The sequence below is a fragment of the Frieseomelitta varia genome, unplaced genomic scaffold (assembly GCF_011392965.1).
Source record: "Frieseomelitta varia isolate USP_RPSP 00005682 unplaced genomic scaffold, Fvar_1.2 scaffold_370, whole genome shotgun sequence".
In the NCBI taxonomy this organism is placed as follows: Eukaryota; Metazoa; Arthropoda; class Insecta; order Hymenoptera; family Apidae; genus Frieseomelitta; species Frieseomelitta varia.
Window position 1 is genome coordinate 220,473 of NW_025110113.1, and position 20,310 is coordinate 240,782.

Sequence of the window (20,310 nt, forward strand, 5' to 3'; positions counted from 1 at the left end):
AAACGATACGAAACGTCAAACGTTTTCATCTTCCGTTTCCACATTCAGGTGACAGCGTGATTTTTATTGTGTATCGGTAAAGAAGTTTCGGTGAGTTTGAAAAGTCAAGTTAACACTCACCTTTCAGTTTATATCCTCCTGTCAGAGTTTCTACGCGTCATATCGACTGAATTGACATCGTATCGGCGACTGATGACAGTGGTTTCGTCGAACACTGCCGAATCGCGATGTCGTGATGTTGATTGTTCGGAGGTGTACGCAATGAGACAATGCATTGTTTCCCCGACGAAACCGAACAAACGTTTGGCACACATTCGGTAACGGCGGGACGCCGTTGCACCGACGGCGGTTCGCACCTCACAGATACATCGCGACGTCTGACGTTCCCGCGCCCATTGGCGTCGAGACAACGTCGCCATGACGACCGCGGACAACAACGTCTGCTCATGCGCACTTCGTTTCTATTACGTAGATTATAACGCGGCAATATACAACTACCGGAAATGACTTCCGATAATATATAACCAATAAAAACAAAGTGCGACGAGTGTGTTTCAGTCATCCTCGCAATATAGCAAACGTAACAATAATTATATCTTTTAAGTTTATACTAAGACTGTAATTAACGAAAGTGAAAAAGATAATTTCTAAATTTTTCGAATTTTAAACAAATGTTATTGACATTAATAAACGTGACTTGTGGTATTGAAGATAACTATAGGCAACAACATGATTCTTCAAAAGATAAATGTTTTATATACACAGACGAAAGTTTTGTAATCCAGAAATTTCTCAACTTATATAATAAGTATATTAAATATAATAGGTTTGTACATAAGCAATAATTACACAATCCATTTAAGAATAAATAATTTCACTTTTGACCAGTATGTATATATATATATACACATTTATGCATGTCTTATTCATTAGTATTTACATATGAATTGACTTGCACATTATTCATGATACAAAGTCCACTATACTTGGAGTAAAAATTACTGATAATACGTCCTTGATATTAAACTATGTTCAAAGATATTTCCATCAAATATCTAATATCTAGATTAATAAGATTTATTGCAAGAATATAATATACATAAATTCAAACATATTAAATAACAATTTATATTAATTCCATATTGGCATATAAATTACTATAAAGCTTTATATTATCATTATACGAAATGAGATAATAATTGATACAATATTAGTTATCTACACTTTATTTTTAAATCATTTTGATATCAAGATGAAAGAAAAAAGTAAATAAGTTCTTTCAATGTAGACAGAGTTTTAAATAATTAAAATATTATTTAAGTTTTTAATACATTTTATTAATAATTACGTTAACAAAAAATTAAAGAATATATAAAAATAAAAAGGGAATGTTAACATTTTAATAATAATACAACACAGTGCTAATTGCTTGATATACAGTAATGAGAAAGCCTACAAAGAAAGCTATTGCTCTATGTGGTTGTACTGACAAAATAGCATACGATATTGTGTGACCAACTCTAGCAAGTACAAAACTCCTGATTAAATTTGTAGCTAACCATGCAGAAGGTCCTGTGGTTAACCAAGCGAATGTAACGATATACCATATAAGAATATTTTCTAAATCATTTAAATGTGCTCTGCGTACGCGTTCAACTTCTGGATCATTGGTATTAACTTTTGCTCCTTTTAGTCCTTTTGTATCCTCAATGTTTGAAAATACCTGCAACAATAAATATAGAAATTATAATTTCTATTTTTCTATACAATATAAAAAAAGATAATTTTTTAATTATTGCACGTTAATAAAATAATTTTTTAATACATACCTTATTTTTAAATCTGTAACGTGCTGTTAATGGTGCCATTGCGAGTAATTTTATAGCAAGTATACTGCCCCAAAATGCAAAAGTTTTAAAAAGCTCAGGCTCTACAAGAGGTGTGTTCAAAGTGGACATTGTGAATTTTGTATATAATAAATGTATTCAGTATGAATTAATTCTATAATTCACGTTGTATAAAACGTATCTTATGAATTACGTTATGTCTGCGATGTACAGGGAACTGACTTAACTAACTCTAAGTACAAAATGTTATACCACTATACGTGCAAAGTGGGGATAGGTACACAAAAAAATTAAATGTCATCATGTATCAACAAATTTTTTATAACAACACTACAGAAATATGATAAGAATGTTATCTATTGAAATATTGAAATATTTTTTTTATATTTATTCGTACTCTAATATTAATATTATTATATTTGTTTTATCTTTCGTATCTTATGCAATATCTTGTTTTTTTAATTAATTTCAAAAACATGATTCGTCATGTAGGTATTAACCACATAACATCTACTATGAAGATTTCATACACGTTGGCTAATTATTAATATCCAATAGAGTTAGTCAGTCGTGCTCTTGTCCAGCGCCATCCAATGAGAATACCGTACACATTGCTGCCCTCTGATTGGTTCTTTCCGTTAGTATCTACGCAAAAACATACAATCAGCACGCAGCTTTACAAGAAAGATTTGAGCGACGATTTATATACGTACGTATATAGTTTCTTTACGCGTTACGTGATTGGAGACTTACTTTCCAATCAGGAAACAGAAAGTCTAGAAACTTATTAAACTCATACTCAGTTGTTCCAAGTTTTTAGGCGTCAAGCGGAATAATGTAAAAGAAGGCTTTCCAGTCAGTGTAAACACAACGATCGGTGTATTCTGGATTAATTTTCGTTGGGAAAGTGTCACGGAAGAAAAATAGGGAATATCGAAGTGCGCGTGCGCGAGAAGCAACGCTGACGCAGACGGTACGTCAGCTGTTTTGTTAGAGGTGCGTGCGTTGGGAATACTATATTGTTGATTGGAGGGGCACTTCGCAGTTTGTGGGTCTGATCATATTTCTTTGTTTATTTGATGTGCAGAATCGTACTATCATCATAGAAAACGTCCTGCCGCGAGTGAAAGGTCACGGCGCGTCGAGGAAAAGCTAACGGAACCGTAGTAAAAGCCACAAATTGTCTGGAAATTTATTCTGTCGAGAAGGAGCAGTGTAAAGGCGTCCGTCCGACTATAGTGTTCTGTGGTACCACTTCGGGAGGTTTTAGGACGTTCCGCTTCCTGGAACAGATTGCAGACTCTACTTCCAGAAGAGAAATATGGCACAAACAACGAGCAGCGCACTAAGGGCACTTGCCCTCGAATATAAAAGCCTTCAAGAGGAGCCCGTCGAGGGATTCCGAGTAAAACTCGTTAACGAGGACAACATGTTTGAGTGGGAAGTAGCTATCTTCGGGCCCCCGGATACGCTTTACCAAGGAGGATACTTCAAGGTAATTATTTGAATTATTCTTGGCTTTGTTCGTTTTGGAAACTCGGCCGAGCTAAAAAACTCCGTTATTCGTGTCCTTTTTTTCCATGTAAACATCACAGTCGGGGGGGCATACTTTTCATTTTGTTGGTTATGTTTCTGCTGTCTCTTTCAACGATGCGAGTTTACACGTATTATTTGCTTTTGATATTGTTTTGATTGCTAAATACGGTTACATATTTTTTTTTACGTGTAAAATTATGTGTTGTTATACACAAGACTATGTACGTTATATGCAAGATTATACGTGTTATGCATAATCTTAATATTAATCTTGAACATTATGTGCGTCGTACATAATTTTATCGTTGTAATACGAATGTTGTTTTAATATTTTTTCAACCTCTTTTGCATTTCTATCTCTCAAAAATTCACCAACTTTGGCGACTTGTACATTCCAAAAGTGTTATTCGACGATGACACGCGAAATATTACAATTACCTTGACCAGAAAAGCAACAACAGTGAATGAGTAATTTTGCCGTGGCGGATCGCTGATAATAGATGTTTCAGTGACTATCGTCGCTGTAATCTACCCGTGTTACGATTCGACGAATGTTTCCACGTACAAGTTAAACGGCGACTTTCAAGCAGCGTTGAGTAATCCTGAAAATTAAAGATTACTCAATACGATCGGATCGATCGCGTTCCATGCTAATTTTCCCTATAAAACTCTTTTTATCGGATTTTTTTTCACATGGTCGATAATACATCTCACGATGCAGCACTATTGGTTCCAGCAAATGCTTTCAAACCGGCGCTTACGATATATCACGTAATTGCAATCGTACGTACAACACGATTCAAAATTTAAAGCGTGAAAAGTGAAATTGTCATATATACTCCACGGTACGTGTACATTTTTGAGAAAAATATATTTTTAAATTACTTCGTTATCGCTGCATCAGTCTAGTTTTCAGCGAGCAGAAAACGAATTGTGTATCACTGCCGTACAGTTATACGGTTTTTTCTTTTTTGTGCAGTTCGCGTCCGCTTTCTAAACCACTCTCTGCTTCGTTATGAATTTACGAACGCTTATTCACGTAACGCCAGCGTTACCTATCTTCCCACAGTGTAACTGGCCGCAACGGGCCTGGATCTGACAGCAACACCGTTATTTGTGAATCGTATCGTTCTATACACGTGATCAACATCTACTTACGCGAGTGTCTCAATAAGACTCTAGACCCGCGCTTCATAATCGTAACGCGCCTCTATTGTAAACAACGTCGTTACACGTTATTATTACGGTGACATTGTTCTTTGTTGTTCTCTGATCATGGCGATTAATGGAATTATAACAACGTAACATGTCGAGCAAAAGTTTCTACGAATGCTCAGATATTTTCTCGAGCCATTGTAAAATAATAGAGAAAATTCGCGAAGTGACAGTGAACCGAGTTAACGTCTGTTTTAGCGATTGATTCGGGGTAATGCGCCACGTGGAAATATATGCTGTCTTGAAATATATACTGCCACGTGCCGAAATTTGGCCGCATGTGTGCTGTACGTGTGAAGTCTTTAACAGAAGGGCTAAAGCATAGAATTTTCATCGGAGATATTAAAGTGAAAAAAAAAATAGAAATACAACAGAATGTAGAAACTTTTATTCGTGTATTTTATAAAAATTTAAATCTCTACAAATTAGTTTTGCATCTGTAATATATCTAAAAAAAAAAAAATTATGAATTAGAAAATTTTGACCACTTTGATGGTTCTAGTGTTAAGAGCGTGGTATGATTAATATGTGTAACATATATATATAACGTATAAAATCGCGTAAATCGAGGACATTCGTCACTTCCTGTTACAAAATCTTTGCCAACCAGTTGAAATCGAAAATCGTCGCAACGTGACTCGCGGTATTTTAACACGTTTGCGATTATCGCACGGATGTAGCCCAGGTAGAAACGCGACTCGTTCTCGGAATCGTGTTCATCCTGACAACGCTCTCCGTTTAATCGACGCGGAATGTGTACAGATACGCGGCGTAGCGCAGATTCGTCGGTCGAATGAAGTTCCGATCGTCAGGAACGCAATCGCGCGCAGTCGCCAATCACCATGGACAGTTCCATTTACCGAGCGGAAGTCATAACTCGCTGTCAACGATCGTTTCTCTTTCGAGGATTTGCGAATCGACCCGGCAAACGTCGCCACGTTACATAAAACACACACCATTCGAGCATTGTCTCGCGTCTATCTTTGGCCGGCATCCCTCGAATCGTCTGAAACGACTTTCACCTAGCGCCACTCTGGCTAAGATCGTACGGATCGGATCTTTTTCTCCCGGGGAAACCGTCGTACCTCGCGAACTCTTGTCACCGATAAATGGGTCTTCTCGGTGCATACCTGTTTTGTGTTACCTGTAGTCGTGTCGTGTAATCTAGTCCCATCAAGACTCCCACCCCTCCCCCCTGATTTCGACCTATTTAATCCTTTCACCTGAACAACACGGTGAAAGATGGGCTAGCGCGAGAAACCAACTCGACTCGCGATGTATACGAGATGGGAGACTCTACGATTCTACGAGAAATAAGAATGGAAAGTGGGAGTAACGAAACTTGGTCTTTTTCTGTCTTTCGGCTTTTGCTCGCGTCCGTGAATTTAAGCCGATAATCGCGTACTTCGCTCGCCCGTGTACAGAGTCGCGTTAATACCTGCTGATCGTGATAACGAGGTCATTAACTTGGAATTTTCAAGCGAAAGTATATACGCGTAATTCCTAACGAAACATTTCCAAGAGAGAAAGACAAAGAAATATCGTGAGAGAGAGAGAGAGAGAAAGAGAGAGAGTAAAGTTTCAATGACTAAACGACTCGAAAGATCCCAGAATCGACGGAAATATATGCTCAAGTGTACACGTACAACGAAGAGAAAAGAACGAAATTATTTCGAGTGTTTATGGTCGGAGGGGCAAGTACAACCTTCAATTTTCCTGTTTTTACCGCGAACGACGAACAGACCGCGGATATTTATAAAAAAATACGAAATGCGTCTCCTACGTTTTCTTTTTCCGTGCCTTTGACAAACGTCTCAGAAATTTCGAAGGTCGGGAGAGCCACGCGTGCTTCTTATTTTTATCGACTAACCGCGGCCCCACGCTACTCTTCTTCGTTTCACACCTAACGTTTCTTCAGACTTACGAACACTCGTAGATACTTTCTATGAATATATATACTTTCGCGAGTTATTATTTACTTTTTCTATCGCTGGAGATGGCCAACTAGAATTTTCCAGTTTGAAAAAAAGAATGGAGCACAATTTGCTTGGTACTTAAATGTCCCCAATTACCAATCAGCGTCAGTATAAATACGACAATTCCATTTTTGTCCGTTTCTCTGTGAGGCGTCGTTTGAAAGAGTGTAAGTGTGTTAAGTAAGGCTTGAAGGGGACACGATGTCTTCCTGTCTTCCTGATTTGGGCCACTCCTTGATCCTCCTGAATTGGCGCGAAGTTTTTCCAAGGAACGATGCCGAGCTGCGCGGTGCAGTGCCATCTAAGGGGTGACCGTCAAGTGCTTATCGCCGAAATAGGTCGAGGAAATTTATAGGTCACAGTCGGGGCGCAGCCGAGTCGACGGGCGAAAAACCGGCGAGTAAATGACCCTTTGAAATATCGCGACAACAGAAAATGGGTCATCTTTCTACCGTGCTCCGTTTCTACATATCATCGCGCAGTCGAAAACCTCCTGCTTTTTAAACTTTTCGTTCACGTAAATTCGTCGTTCGAGCCGAATCTTTGAACTCTAATTTTGATGACTCGCGGCGATCATCTAAATTCAAGTTGTCATCCTGTTCTAAAGTTTGTTCGAACTCTTTTTGTTTTTTTTTTTCTTTTTGACGAGACGAGACTTACTCGTGCTACATTCTGTGAGACAGTTTTACATACACGTGTTACGTTACCTTGATTTCTTTCGTACACGTAATCGTTAATTCGTATTTTTATGATATCCAGTCAGCAACTTGTTCTACTTATTAAATATGTATAATATCGATTTACATAGCCATTACTTTGCAACAGCTGACGCTTGCAGAAGGGTTAATCATTCATTTTTTTTGCACACTGAGATCTCCAAACGTACATCTATGAACGTGCATACATAAGTATAATGTTTTCTCACCGTCCAGTACGTTATTGTAACGTGTCCCTGTCACGTGTCAAGAGCATTGCATTATTGAATCGAACGTACGCGTCGATTGCTTCGTTCACATAATCAGACAGTGTTACCATTTCTTCTTTCCCCCCTCCCTGTTGCTTGTTTTTCCACATCGTATCACGTACAATTTCCCTTTTCGATCGCAAGATCGAGGCAATTCCCGTGTCCGATCATGGAACGTTGCGTTATTTCTGCACGTAAAATGATTGGACGGACAATCGATCTTGTCTCCGATTCCGCGAATACCTCTCGCCTGCACGATGTCGCGTGAGATTACTCACTGATAACTCCGAATCGATTTTCCCGCGTCGTATCGATAAGCGCAACACAATTAACGCCGCTTGTTACGGCCGGTTCGAAGATTCGTCTGTTCCTGTATCGCTTCGAGAACGTTTCAAACGTTAAAATCCTCTTCAAAAAGGATTAAAATCAAAAACGCGAGATTCCAAGCTCCATGGATGATTCTAACCGCGGTGATAACAAAGAAAGGCCGAATGGAAAGTTAGTTAATTGTAGGACGACGGTTATCCCGGTGGACGAAGTGGATATTTGGGCCATGACCAGGTTGCGATCAATATAGCGTCCCGTCGGCGAACCATCGACGAAAGTCGAGACCCAACAACGTCGGGACGACCCTTACGTACGCCCTGCGTGTGTGAAACGGACTCATTCTGTACCAATGCAACCCCTTTGCGCGCGAGGGCAGAGAGGAAACACGCGTCCCCCTTTCTCTCTCTCTCTCTCTCTCTCTCTCAGCCACCGCTCTGCGCGCCGTTTTCACCGCACGATACCACGCGGATGATCGTCAATTTGCTGATACCTTGTCGTTATTCCGCTGGTTATTATCGAAACAAAGCTACGGTGTTCATTACGCGTCCATTATCGGCGATATCTCTCCTTTGTCTCGCGGCCGGTTTTCGCCATTTCAGAAAATGATTATTCGTTCGTTGAATGCGAATCGTATATATATATACGCCTCGAATGGCGTTTTAACGAACGGTCCTTCGCTCTGTCGAGTCGCAGGACGATCCCTTCGATACGCAAAAAAAAAAAAAAAAAAAAATAGATAGAATTTTACGGACTACCCTCGGTGATCGACTGTTTTCCGGGTAAATTCACCCCTCGCGCAATTACGTTTCCCTCGAGCCCCTCGAGACGCACGCCTCTAGCCCCAGCGTCTATCATTCTCGTTCGATTTTTTTTTCCCCCGGGCATGTCGTGATGTTACAATAACTTTCACTTTCATTAGCGAAACGACGTCCACTTTTTCACAATTCAACGATAAATTTCGAGATCATTATCGAGACCCGTTCGCGTCGAACATGGAGGAGCATGCCAGCGTCGTAACACGCGCGTTTTCTCTCTGTTGCAGGCACACATGAAGTTCCCGCCGGATTATCCGTACAGTCCACCCAGCATCCGATTTATGACGAAAGTTTGGCACCCGAACGTGTACGAGGTGAGTAAATACAGGAATTATCGATCCTCCGCGTGCCTCTTCTTCTTTTCATCCCCCTTCCGCGTCGTCGTTCCGACTATATATATGTGTGTATGTATGTGTGTTTTCTCCCCTCGGTCCTCTCCTCCGGACCGTCGCTGAATCTTCCTCTCTCCACTCAACCCACCCTCTCTTTGCTTTCTCCGATTTCCTCGTACGTCCCTCGTTCTCTCCGAGTCGCGTAGCTTTCGCGTCGTTGCTCGCGAGAACTCGCGATAATATCCGCTCTGTGTCTCGTTTGTACTCGCCTTTGGCGTATCTAAGTACTTTGTTCAAACACGATCGAACATCGCGAAGAGAATCTTGAAATTGTTGTTTATCGGCTACGTTTATTACGCGAATTAGCGAGAGACAGGTGAAGAAATATCGGGGCCTGTCAACTGGGAGCGCGTCGGGTTCTTCGTGTGACCCTTCAGCGACTAGCTGAAGAGTCAACGACCGTCCAAAGCTCGTTGGACATTGGTGCCTCGTTGGAAAGGGACGAACACGCTGTGACTAACGGCGAATAAACGCACGAAAATTTTATGCGTCGTGTATAACGTTGTGCATTAATTATACAATGCTCGTCGATAGCTGCGCCGAGCAACATTGTCGCGATATGTACGACAAACATGTACGAGCGTCGATACGCTTCGGTTTTATTCTTGGCGGCGCCTGGTGAAAGCCAACTGATGCTGTTATTCCGTAACAATCTAGATAATTATCGAAAAGAAGCAGGAAAAAGGAGGAAAACGGTAACGAGCAGCGGAGGAGTTTGCCTCTACTCTCTGTCGCTGCTCGGCAGAACTTTTTTGCCATGAAAAACTTTCGTTCCGTTACCTCGTGCGAATGTACGCGGTGTCCCGAATTTAAAACTTCCGGCGGCGTGCACGGGACTGACGAAAACCAAAGAAAAATGTCCTTTAGAGGTTCGCTCGTTTTCACTTCGTTTTGGAGAAAATCGCGAAAGAAGGGAAAAAATGATTCTTTCCCTTGGTTCGTCTGTTGTATTGTCTTATGATATCTATAATATATATTATTATATACAATATAATATATAATATGATATATGTAATATAATATGATATAATATAATATACAGTATAATACTATATATATATATATATATCGTTATTGTCTTATAATATCATCTATAATATATAATTATATACAAAATAATATAATATATATAATTATTAATATAATACAATATATATATATATAATTATGATATATTGTCTTATAATATCATCTATTATATCTTATATTATCTATTAGGAACACATAATGCATATTCTTAACAAATTTTCTCATGAGATGTAGAACGAACTGTATACAATAGTATGGCCACCCAAATCACGTCGCAATTAATTTCAATAATACTTCAGACAAAGATGTTCTGCAGACGTCGTGCAGTGAAAGCAAGATTTTGAAGGGACGAAATCTTAGGAACGATTCAATCATCGTGTTGACAGATACCCAGAGGAATCTTGGGAAATCCGTTCGATTGCCAACCTCATGTGGCCTTGACATCTCTTTCCGGGGAGTTTACTATTGCACACTCAAGATATACTGAAAGAGAGTCGGCAAACGCTAATGAAGCCTGAAAAAAATAGGACGATCTTAATTCGACCTCGATCAGCTAGTGTTAGTTCAACACTTTAATAAATCAAGACTGTGATCAGTCTCAGTCCAGCATAGTCAATTAATCATAGATCGAACTGATTCTATGAACATTGATCAATAAACAGCAATCAAATCATTCAGATGTATTTAGTTCCACATTAATGGCTGATCTTTCGATCCATAATCTCGAGTTAGATGAAGTATTCAAAGGACTGGTCACTTGCGTTATGTGGAACCAGCTCTGATTAGCTAGATATATTGTTCTGGTTAACGTTTGGCGTACTGCAGCTAAAAAAAAAAATTTCAATCCTTTTGATTCACATTCAGCTGGAATAAACTTACTGAATAGAACTGAAACTTTTTTTTTTACGATTTTCTCGAAAATGGAGCGAAAACGAGCATTTCCCTTGAGAGATTCACCGGAGCAATTTTTTTTTTCTTCAGTTCTTAGTTAGGTCTGTACGCTCTCGAAGTGACTTTTGACATTTAAACTCGGGACACCCTGTGTATAGCCCACCGTTGCGCTCTTGTATACGCTGTTTTCCGTGCAATGAATACTTTTCATACGTTACGTCTCTCCATGCTCTCGCGCGGAGGCCAATGCACTCCCACCTATCATCGTCTCAATCCCTCCTTCTTTCTTTCTTTCTTTCTTTCTTTCTTTCTTTCTTTCTTCCTCTCTCTTTTTGTACCATTCTTTCTTCCTTTTTCTCTTTTCCTCGCCAGATGAATCCTTCGCAAAAGCTTCGCGACAACGAAAACGAACACAAGTAATTTGTTTAATGAGAGAGTATATAACGGATGGTCGGCGCGGACACGAAGGTTGTCACCTCGGTGAACTCTGTGATCGGTTCAGCTCTGCGATTATCAGTCAATCGAAGCATCTGCACGTCGGTCGATTTTTTTTTTTTTTTTCTCACCAACGCTTAGCGCGTCTCGCCTTTGTCTCTTCGACGAGATAGACCGTTCGTCGCCTATGTAAAAAAAGAGAGAGGGGAGGGAAGAGTACATCATGCAACAATTACATCATGGATATCTTCAATTGTAATTTCAGTACTGCAATCAGTACTGAAATTTAACCCTTTGTCTTCCGACAAACGTTTTTCGTATCGTCTATCGACTAATCGTCACTTTAAATAAATAAATAATACAGCGTTGGAAATAATCAATCAAATGGCATTTAATGCGAAATTTTGTTGACTTTCCAACGTGTGATTATCGTTTAAATTTAAAGCAATCGTCAACGTGCATCGTGAGTTTGCTAGAACAAGTATAACATACAAGAGTTAATGATACCTAAGCAGTTTCAATCTCTGGGAAAAATAATATCGTCCGCCACTTTTCAAACTTTCAAATGAACTCTCTGACCTTTTTCAGGGACGAATTTTTAATTTCAGTTCTAACGAAGAAATTTCGTTTCATTTCATTTTATCCGTGGCACACGAAGAAAATTTAGTTCACGTTTCAAAGGAAATAACTATTTTTGTAACGGTTTCGCGAATTAGTAGGAAGTAGCTTTTTCGTAGGACGTAAATTAACTATCCACATACGTGGCCAAGGGCGTGAAGAGGATAAGAAGTCTAGTTTATGTGAATTATTGAGTGAATCAATCGACTCAGAACTGCCTCCAAAAATTTCTTCTTTCCGAGATTCTTTTGTCCTCTTTTTTACTCTTGCCGGTATTATAGCTTCCACTCTGGACGTTATGCTATTATACATCACGTCATACCAAAACACCAAGTGTATACGTTCGTTATAATTATCAGCGAATTATAAAAAGAGGAAGTCCGAGCTGTTGCCTAGATTCAAGTATGACGTCTCCTCGGAAGGGACAGTCGAGTGCAAAGGGTGCAAAAATGAAAAAAAAAAAAAAGAAAAAAATGCTAGATAATCGCGGTGTATTCGAACGGAAGACCGAATCACATTCTACCGAGTCTCTCCTCCTTTGTCCACGATCGTCTCGCCACGTGAGTCACGTGCGTGAGAGATCTCTTGCTCTGCGGGGGATCTTACGAGTTCGCCATAAACACGAGAGACATATCGCCAGACAATAATAACTGTCTCTAGCTTGAATTTTTCTTTTTTTTTTTCTCCTCCCTCCGCGAACGCGCCATTGTTCCCTCGGTAACTGTTTGTCGAACAACAAGTCACAGCCTCGCCGCTGGAATCTAGATAATATATCCATCCCTCGTGGAAACAAAGGGAAAACGAATCGTTTACTCCTCTGGTGGACAGAAGAATGTTGCAGTGGCAACGAAAACGGGTTAGTCGTACGCTGGATTTTCGTCTCGGGCATTGCAAACTCTCCCTGCACGAAATTTTTTTTAATATAGAAAAAAAGGGGGGGGGGGGGAAACGTTTATTTCAATTATTAAACATAAAATATTTCTTGAAATGAAAAAAAAGTAATATTTGAATAAATTCTTTATTACAAAGTGGGGCATAAATAATCAACGTTTGAAATGAAGTTCATTGAAACACATCTTTTTTTCCAAAAAAAGTAGGTTAAAAAATATGCATTAATTGTCAAACGAAAAAAAAATGTGGGCCAATTTTAAACCCACCTAATCCCAAAGATTTATACGAGTTGTCGAAATTTACGGCTTTGACGGTTCCGTTCGTCTTCGTTCGTTCTCCACGTGCAGACCACGTTGTAACTATATCGACTCACCTGCCATTCTTAACAAATTTCGCGGAGTTTCGTATCACCGCACGCGCAGCACAAAACTGACAAAAGTAATATTCTTGCCGTGTTCGTGATTAACAGTCAACGCGATAATTGATATTTCACGTACAATTGCTCCGACTGTGTTATTCCACGAAATACGTCCACTTAAAGTTACTTGACCTGAAACACAACTTGAACAAGTGTGTGTGCGTAACTTGACTAATATCGAACGTGCCTGCACGAGTCTACACGTAATACGAAGAATGCACCGCGTTGTGTCAACCGAGAACCGCCTCGATATTCCACGATATGACGATACGCACGTTCCCTTGCCAACAGTGATGACCCTGATGCCACCCACCCCTTCCTCGCTCACGTTCAGATACGCCGTATCTTCGCTCACGGCGTTGAGGTGGAATCATTACAAAATCCGTAGGCTCGTTTGCCCTCGGCGGAGAGGTCGTCGCCTCAAGATTCGACGAACCGTAAAACGTCTGACCGGCTGTACGTGCACCAGCATATAGAGAATGAGAGAGAGAGAGAGAGAGAGAGAGAGAGAGAGAGAGAGAGAGAGAGAGAGAGAGAGAGAGAGAGAGAGAGAGTGATTGAGAGGGGGGAGAGAAAGAAAGGAGGAGAGATTCACGCGCACGTTCACGGTTGTTCCCTGCCTCGCTCTTACGCGAGCTACCTTTCTCTCTCTCTCTCTCTCTCTCTCCGTCTATCTAGCTCTCCGGCTCTTTGTAGATGAGAAAAAGGATGCGTGTTATATACGTGTGTGTCGCAGCTCCGCTATATATCGACATGAATTACGCGTGTATAAGTATCGCCCGTTTACGAGCGGCTCTCTCAGGCCGTAAGGTGGAAACACTCTCGAATAAGGTCGCGCTTAAGACCTCGATCTACCATTAACCATTTGCGCTGGCAACTGATTGCGGACCATAGCGAGTGACCAAACCGTATACAATAATTAGTCGCTTTCTTTTCCTTTTGAACTCGTCGGTATGATATCACAAGCAATAAATTTATTTATTTTTTTCGTCTGGATTATACTTGAAATATACTGAAAACTGAGAAAATATTGCAATTTTGGGACAAAAAATTCTCAACATGCGTGGCACGTCATTTTAACGCAAAAGGTTAACCAGTTAACCTCTTGCGCTGACTACTGATTGCGGACCTTAACGAGTGACCGAACCGTATACAATAATTTGTCGCTTTCTTTTTCTTTTGAACACTGGATAGAATTTATTGAGTAATCGTAAATTTATTATTTGTTTTTGCCTGGGTTATACTTAAATATACTGAAAACTGAGGAAATATTGCAATTTTGGGATGAAAAATTCTCGACGTGCGTGGCACGTCATTCCAGCGGAAGAGGTTAACCGATTGCGGACCATAACGAGTGACCGCATACAATAATTCGTCGCTTTCTTTTTGAACTCGTCGGTACGATATCGCTAGATAGAAATCATTAACAAGTAATAAACTTATCATTTGTTTTACCCGAGTTACATTTAAATATACTTAAAAACTGAGAAAATATTACAATCTTGCGACAAAGACAAGAGGTTTACGGGACAGGATCCTCGCCGTCAGCTGTCTCGAGTCGAGGCAAGTCTCGTTTCAGGGCAATTCTTCGTTTGAAAAAAATAGTCGTATCGCGCGGACAACTTTTGCGGGAGTTGTTTCGTTCGAAGGAAAAAAGAATGATGTTCCTTCTACTCGGGAAATGATTATTAAGCGAGAGAAGAGAAGTGTTTGGCGAACGCGTAGGAGTCGATGGAAAATGGCACGGGCACGCCCACGCCGTTCTGTCAAGATATTTAGAAACGTTGATCGTCTGCGAGGCTTCCTGTTTGGATCGGCCAGGCGAAATTTCTCCTCCGCGTCGCAACGCTTGTGTGATTCACCAGTCACCGGAGGAGGCGTGAAAGTGGTTCAGTCACCTCGTCGAAAATAATTCCAATTGCCTCTATTTATCGCCTGGTTTGGTTCGAATCGAACGTGACGCAACCGTCGGTGGAAATTTATTTATTTGGATTTCTGGTTCCGTCGCGTTTAGAGCAGAGGAGAGCCAGACATTGGCAATGAGATTCTCGCTCGAGATCGATTTCAAACCTGAGATTAGACCAGGGTTCCGTAAACCCTCGAGTCCGCTCGAATTTACGAGAAAGTCTAAAAGAATCGCCGGCTTGTGTTATAGTTGCCCGCGATAGTTCCGATCGAGGGGTCTATTTTCGAGGCTGACCAGCGCTCGGCAAGGTTCTCACCTCGCCTTCGAACAGATACACTTCGCTTCCCTCCCTATCTGTCTCTCTCTCTCTCTTTCTCGACGACAGCACTGCTAATTTTAAAAATTTATTCGAACGTTCTGCTCGCACGTGTAACATTGTTACTCAGTTGGAAAACACAGGTTTTGCCTCTCTAGTCGCAGTATCTTATCTCGTACTGTTCGATAAACGTCTAATAAATGTCCATGTTATTGCAGATGTGTATATATATATATTTATTTATTTATTTATATAAATTTATATATATATATAAAGTACGCCTCAAATAAATTCTTCAATCTAATTTCGACTTCCAGTCTCACAATCAGACATGAGACGCGTATAAGTGTCAGATATCTTGCTTGATTGCATTAATCCAAAAGTTAAGGAATTTCTAACTTTCTGAACATTCTAATATTCTAATATTGAAAGTTGAAGAGTTTCGAATCTGTCACGCAATTTTCCCGAATGTCTATTAAAGATTAATATTATTAATAATATTACTAATTATAAATTAACTATTAAAAATTATTAAAAATCAATATTATATAAATTAATATAAATATAATGTAACAGTATTAATATAATACTAATTATAAATTAACTACTAAAAATTATTAAAAATCAATATTATATAAATTAATATAAATGTAATTTAACAGTATTAATATAATACTAATTATAAATTAACTACTGAAAATTATTAAAAATCAATATTATATAAATTAATATAAATGTAATTTAACAGTATTAATATAATACTAATTATAAATTAACTACTAAAAATTATTAAAAATCAATATTATATAAATTAATATAAATATAATTTAACAGTATTAATATAATACTAATTATAAATTATAAATTAACTGCTACAAATTATAAAAAATTAAATGAATTACATGAATTAATGCTAAATATAAATTAACTTGCGCCGTGACTTTAAGAACGTAATTAACAAAGATAGCAGCTATCCAATCGAATTGCACCACGCGTCCAAGTATTTCAGTAATACGTTGCGCTTGCAATAACATACGCACGAATTGTACGCGAATAATTAGCAAAAAATAGGTGCCAATAGACTCTCGATACAAATCATATCGATACACTTGGCTCGCATATGTGCCCAATGCTCGCTCGCGAGAAAAAGAGGCGCTCGGCGTTTCTTACGTACATGCATATATCGAGACTCGCGCTGATATAATCAAATCTTTGAGTATTTTCGGGCATCGAAAGCGCGACTTTATTTTCGCTTCGTACACGAGCGAGCAGGGGCCGGTTTTACGTTCAGACGTAATAAAAGTTTGTCGTGCGTTCGAGCCATAATCCGGCAAGAAATCGCGCGACCTGTTGCACGTCGTCGTTGAAAATGAAGCGTGTTTCTGACGACGCGATCGCCGGCTCTGTTTTCCTTTCAGCTGTGGTTTTTCTTGCCAGCCACGAGCTCCATCGTTGAGGAAACATTATTTTATTTATCATACGAGTTTCGAAAGTCGAGTTAAGAAAAAAAATCGTTTGCCCTGGTTAGCGCCGGATGCTCCTTCCTCCGATTGTCCGCGACAAGCGTGTTATATTGTGTTGGTCGATGTTGCGCTGTTATCGTTGGAAACATTCTCAAACGACGCAGTGATAGTAGCCGCGAATTTTCAAGAATCGGCGTGAACCGAGAACCAGAAGGACAGACGGTGCTCTCTATTTCTCTCTTTTTCTGCGTTGGCCAGTTGCCAACGCCACTGCGGTATGCCATGCCTTTGTCCACAAAGAGAAGCCGGTGCTCACCTCGCGAGAATCTATACTTCAGCCTCTCGTTCCGACTAGGTTCTGGCTCTGGGTGGTGGTCGTCGTCGGTACCTCGATGGAAAGTAGGAAAAGGAAAAAAGAAATGTTCGCGGGGAGGCAAAGGGAGGGGGGGGGGGGGGAGCCTTATCGTGGCGTAACGGTCGATCTTGATCCAGCAGCGTACAACTTCAACAAGAATCGGAGGATTTCGTAAGCTCCGATTTCCGCGAAAGTCGAACGACCCAGTTTTCGCGCTCGTAAAATTCGATAGCAACCCGATAGCATGTAAATTTTCCCTTGCGATCTATGCACACACACACACACACACGCGCTTTTTCTTTCTTTCTATCTATTTATCTGTCTATAGGGTGGGCCAAAAATCACTTCCTTCTAAAATAAATCCGTAATCTGTTTCAGTGTTTGGAAGAAGTAATTTTTAAAACGTAGAAATATGAAAAATTCATGTTTAAACTTAAATTTAATTTAAAATTGATGGAATTAGTTTTTTTCTTATATTTTTGATGTTTTATTTAAAAAAAATAGGCGAGAAGAAACTTTTGGCACACGCTGTATCTATCTATCTATGAACTTAAATTTAATTTGAAATTAACGAAATTAGTTTTCCTATATTTTGTTTTATTAAAAATAAATAGGGGGGGATAAATTTTTGACCCACCCTATATGTATCTATCTGAATTTAAATTTAATTTGAAATCAACGAAATTAGTTTTTCCTTATATTTTGTTTTATTAAAAATAAATAGGTGGGGAGAAACTTTTGGCCCGCCCTATATGTATCTATCTGAATTAAATTTAAATTATTATGAAATTTGTAAATTAATAATTTTTAAATCATTGAAACTTATAAATTAAATTTAAATTATTATGAAATTTATTTATTTATTTATTTTATTTTATTTTTATTTAAATTGAATTTAAAATTAATGAAATTAGTTTTTTCTTGTATTTTGTTGCTTTATTAAAAATAAATAGGTGGGAAGAAACTTTTGGTCCAGCCTATGTGTCTATCCGTCTATCTCTATGTTGCCTATCGTTTTACATTTGTGCGTGAAAGAATCGGTGTCTGTCCATCGGAAGATAAACGGCTCCGCGGAGTGAGTTCATAAAGCAAACAATACGGCGTTACGAGGCGGAAAACAAACGACGGTGAAAGTTTTATATTTGCGAACGGGCGCTTTTCCTCCTAAGAATCTGAAAAAAGTTAGTTAACTCGCGGCCGATTCGGTAGTTCGAAAGCCATCGATGCTTCGCCCGATTCGTGTCTCAATGTTTCTCAACCTTTTTCTTTCTTTTTCTGCAATCTTTCATAATAGTCGAGCAACTCTTCCTACTATACAAAATACGTATATAGAAAAACACTTGGCGATCGAAAGATTCTAATCAACCATTCCGGACCTACGAAATTCGCGAAAAGAAAAGAAATTTTCAACGCGAACTGGCGCGTACTTGCTCGAATCTCTGGCGCGAGTGATACTTAATTGGCAGGGGCCCGAGAGGTGCCGCCGTTGGCTTTTATGTAGTCGTTTCTTATTAGCCGATCGATCCCGGTTTAAACGCTTCAGTGAACCGGGACGAGGCGTTCCACGAAGACATACGGCGCTAGAAGTCGCTCGTGTAAATGCTAATCGAGATTACCAGACTAGATTAGCAGACGTTTCGGCCGACTGGACGCGGAAGTGGCGTACCAAGCTGGCGGGTAACGGTTGACAGACGAGAAACAAGCGCCCAACATCCTTTCAATGGTATCACTCTGTATCGTCACGTTGTCCCGTTCCATTGTTACGGCCGGCCCGTAACCTGTCGATTAAATCTAATTAACCGTCGCGTTTCCGCGTCCATTGCGCTTTTCATTAGCAGATGAAGCACGACCGTGTGCACGTGCCTCCTGCGTAAATCTGATTATATTCGCTGTTCCCCCGAATATATATATATATATATATATATATATATATATATATATATATATATATTCGTTGAAACATATATATTCCTCGAACCTCGAGCGCGCAGCCTGAGCTCTCCGAGTTGTTGCTCAATTTCCCAGAGCAAACATTTCCTTGCATCACGTTGGATTTGCATCCAACGCCCTCCGCGTGCAGGCCACGCGCTCGAACGAAAGACGCATGAGATCACGGCTCGTGTCGAAATCAAATGCCCGTTCCTACGCGCAACGCGAAAAGCCTCCGTGAAAACGAGTCTCGCGCGGCTCTCAACTATGAGAGCAGCAGATCCTCCTCTGGCGGTTAACTTGCTCGATTGCTCGCCGAAAATATTCGGAACATTTTCGAAACGAGACACTACGAGATAACTACGTGACTCATCTCGATCTTTGTTGTGTCTGGGCAATCTCTCGAAGCGCAGACGATCAAGGGGGGGAAGGAACGTGTAACAAGTTTCTAGAATCGGGAGCGTCTCAAAGGACGAACGTCGTTTCTCGTGGCTAGGACTCCGAATATGGCGCGCAAAAGGAGAGGGGGACTGGACAAGGATTTTCAAGTTCGCGAAAGACACCCATAAAGTTTCGTCCTTCGACCCAGTCCGAAGGCCCGTTTCCCCCGTCGTGGGCAATGCGCCTTCAGGGACGATTAACGCGGAACTCCTCTCCCCTCTCCCCTCTCCCCCTCCCACTCCCACCCGGTCAAATGACCCTTCTTGCCAAAGTCGATCGCTATCCTTGAGACTGAATCGTTTCAGAAAATCCACGTACACGGATGTACACGCGTGTACGCCATTAACCCTCTTGCACTGGTTCGCGGACCATAACGAGTGACCGTATCGTAATACAATAATTCGTCGCTTTCCTTTTCCTTTGAACTCGTCGGTACGATATCACTGGATAGAAATTGTTGAGAAATAGTAAATTTATTTATTTGTCTTGCCTATTTTGTTTTGCTTAAATGTACTTAAAGCTGGGAAATTATTACAATTTTGGAAT

The 20,310-nt window shown here is 40.0% G+C and overlaps 2 protein-coding genes across 5 annotated transcripts in view; one reads left to right on the forward strand and one right to left on the reverse strand.

Annotated features, from left to right (window-relative positions):
• Positions 1–1,315: 1,315 nt before the first annotated feature.
• Positions 1,316–2,165, reverse strand: LOC122530992 (microsomal glutathione S-transferase 1-like). The gene is made up of 2 exons (XM_043658490.1): positions 1,830–2,165; positions 1,316–1,723 (listed from the first exon to the last, which is right to left on the reverse strand). The coding sequence occupies exons 1-2, from the start codon at positions 1,956–1,958 to the stop codon at positions 1,400–1,402; spliced, it is 453 nt and encodes a 150-aa protein (XP_043514425.1). The 5' UTR covers positions 1,959–2,165; the 3' UTR covers positions 1,316–1,399.
• A 255-nt stretch (positions 2,166–2,420) lies between these two features.
• Positions 2,421–20,310, forward strand: part of LOC122530990 (ubiquitin-conjugating enzyme E2 R2) — a 22,196-nt gene continuing 4,306 nt past the window's right edge. For 2 of the 4 annotated variants that reach the window (XM_043658489.1, XM_043658486.1), the window contains exons 1-2: positions 2,850–3,342; positions 8,908–8,994. In XM_043658489.1, the coding sequence (XP_043514424.1) occupies positions 3,169–3,342; positions 8,908–8,994 (261 nt within the window). In that variant the 5' untranslated portion in view covers positions 2,850–3,168. The other 2 variants (XM_043658487.1, XM_043658488.1) reach the window with 2 other exon arrangements.

Coding starts and splice junctions, on each gene's coding strand:
- LOC122530992 (XM_043658490.1), bottom strand. CDS start 1,958: ATGTCCACTTTGAACACACCTCTTGTAGAGCCTGAGCTTTTTAAAACT. Junction 1,724..1,829: donor GTTACAGATTTAAAAATAAG/GTATGTATTAAA, acceptor TTATTGTTGCAG/GTATTTTCAAACATTGAGGA.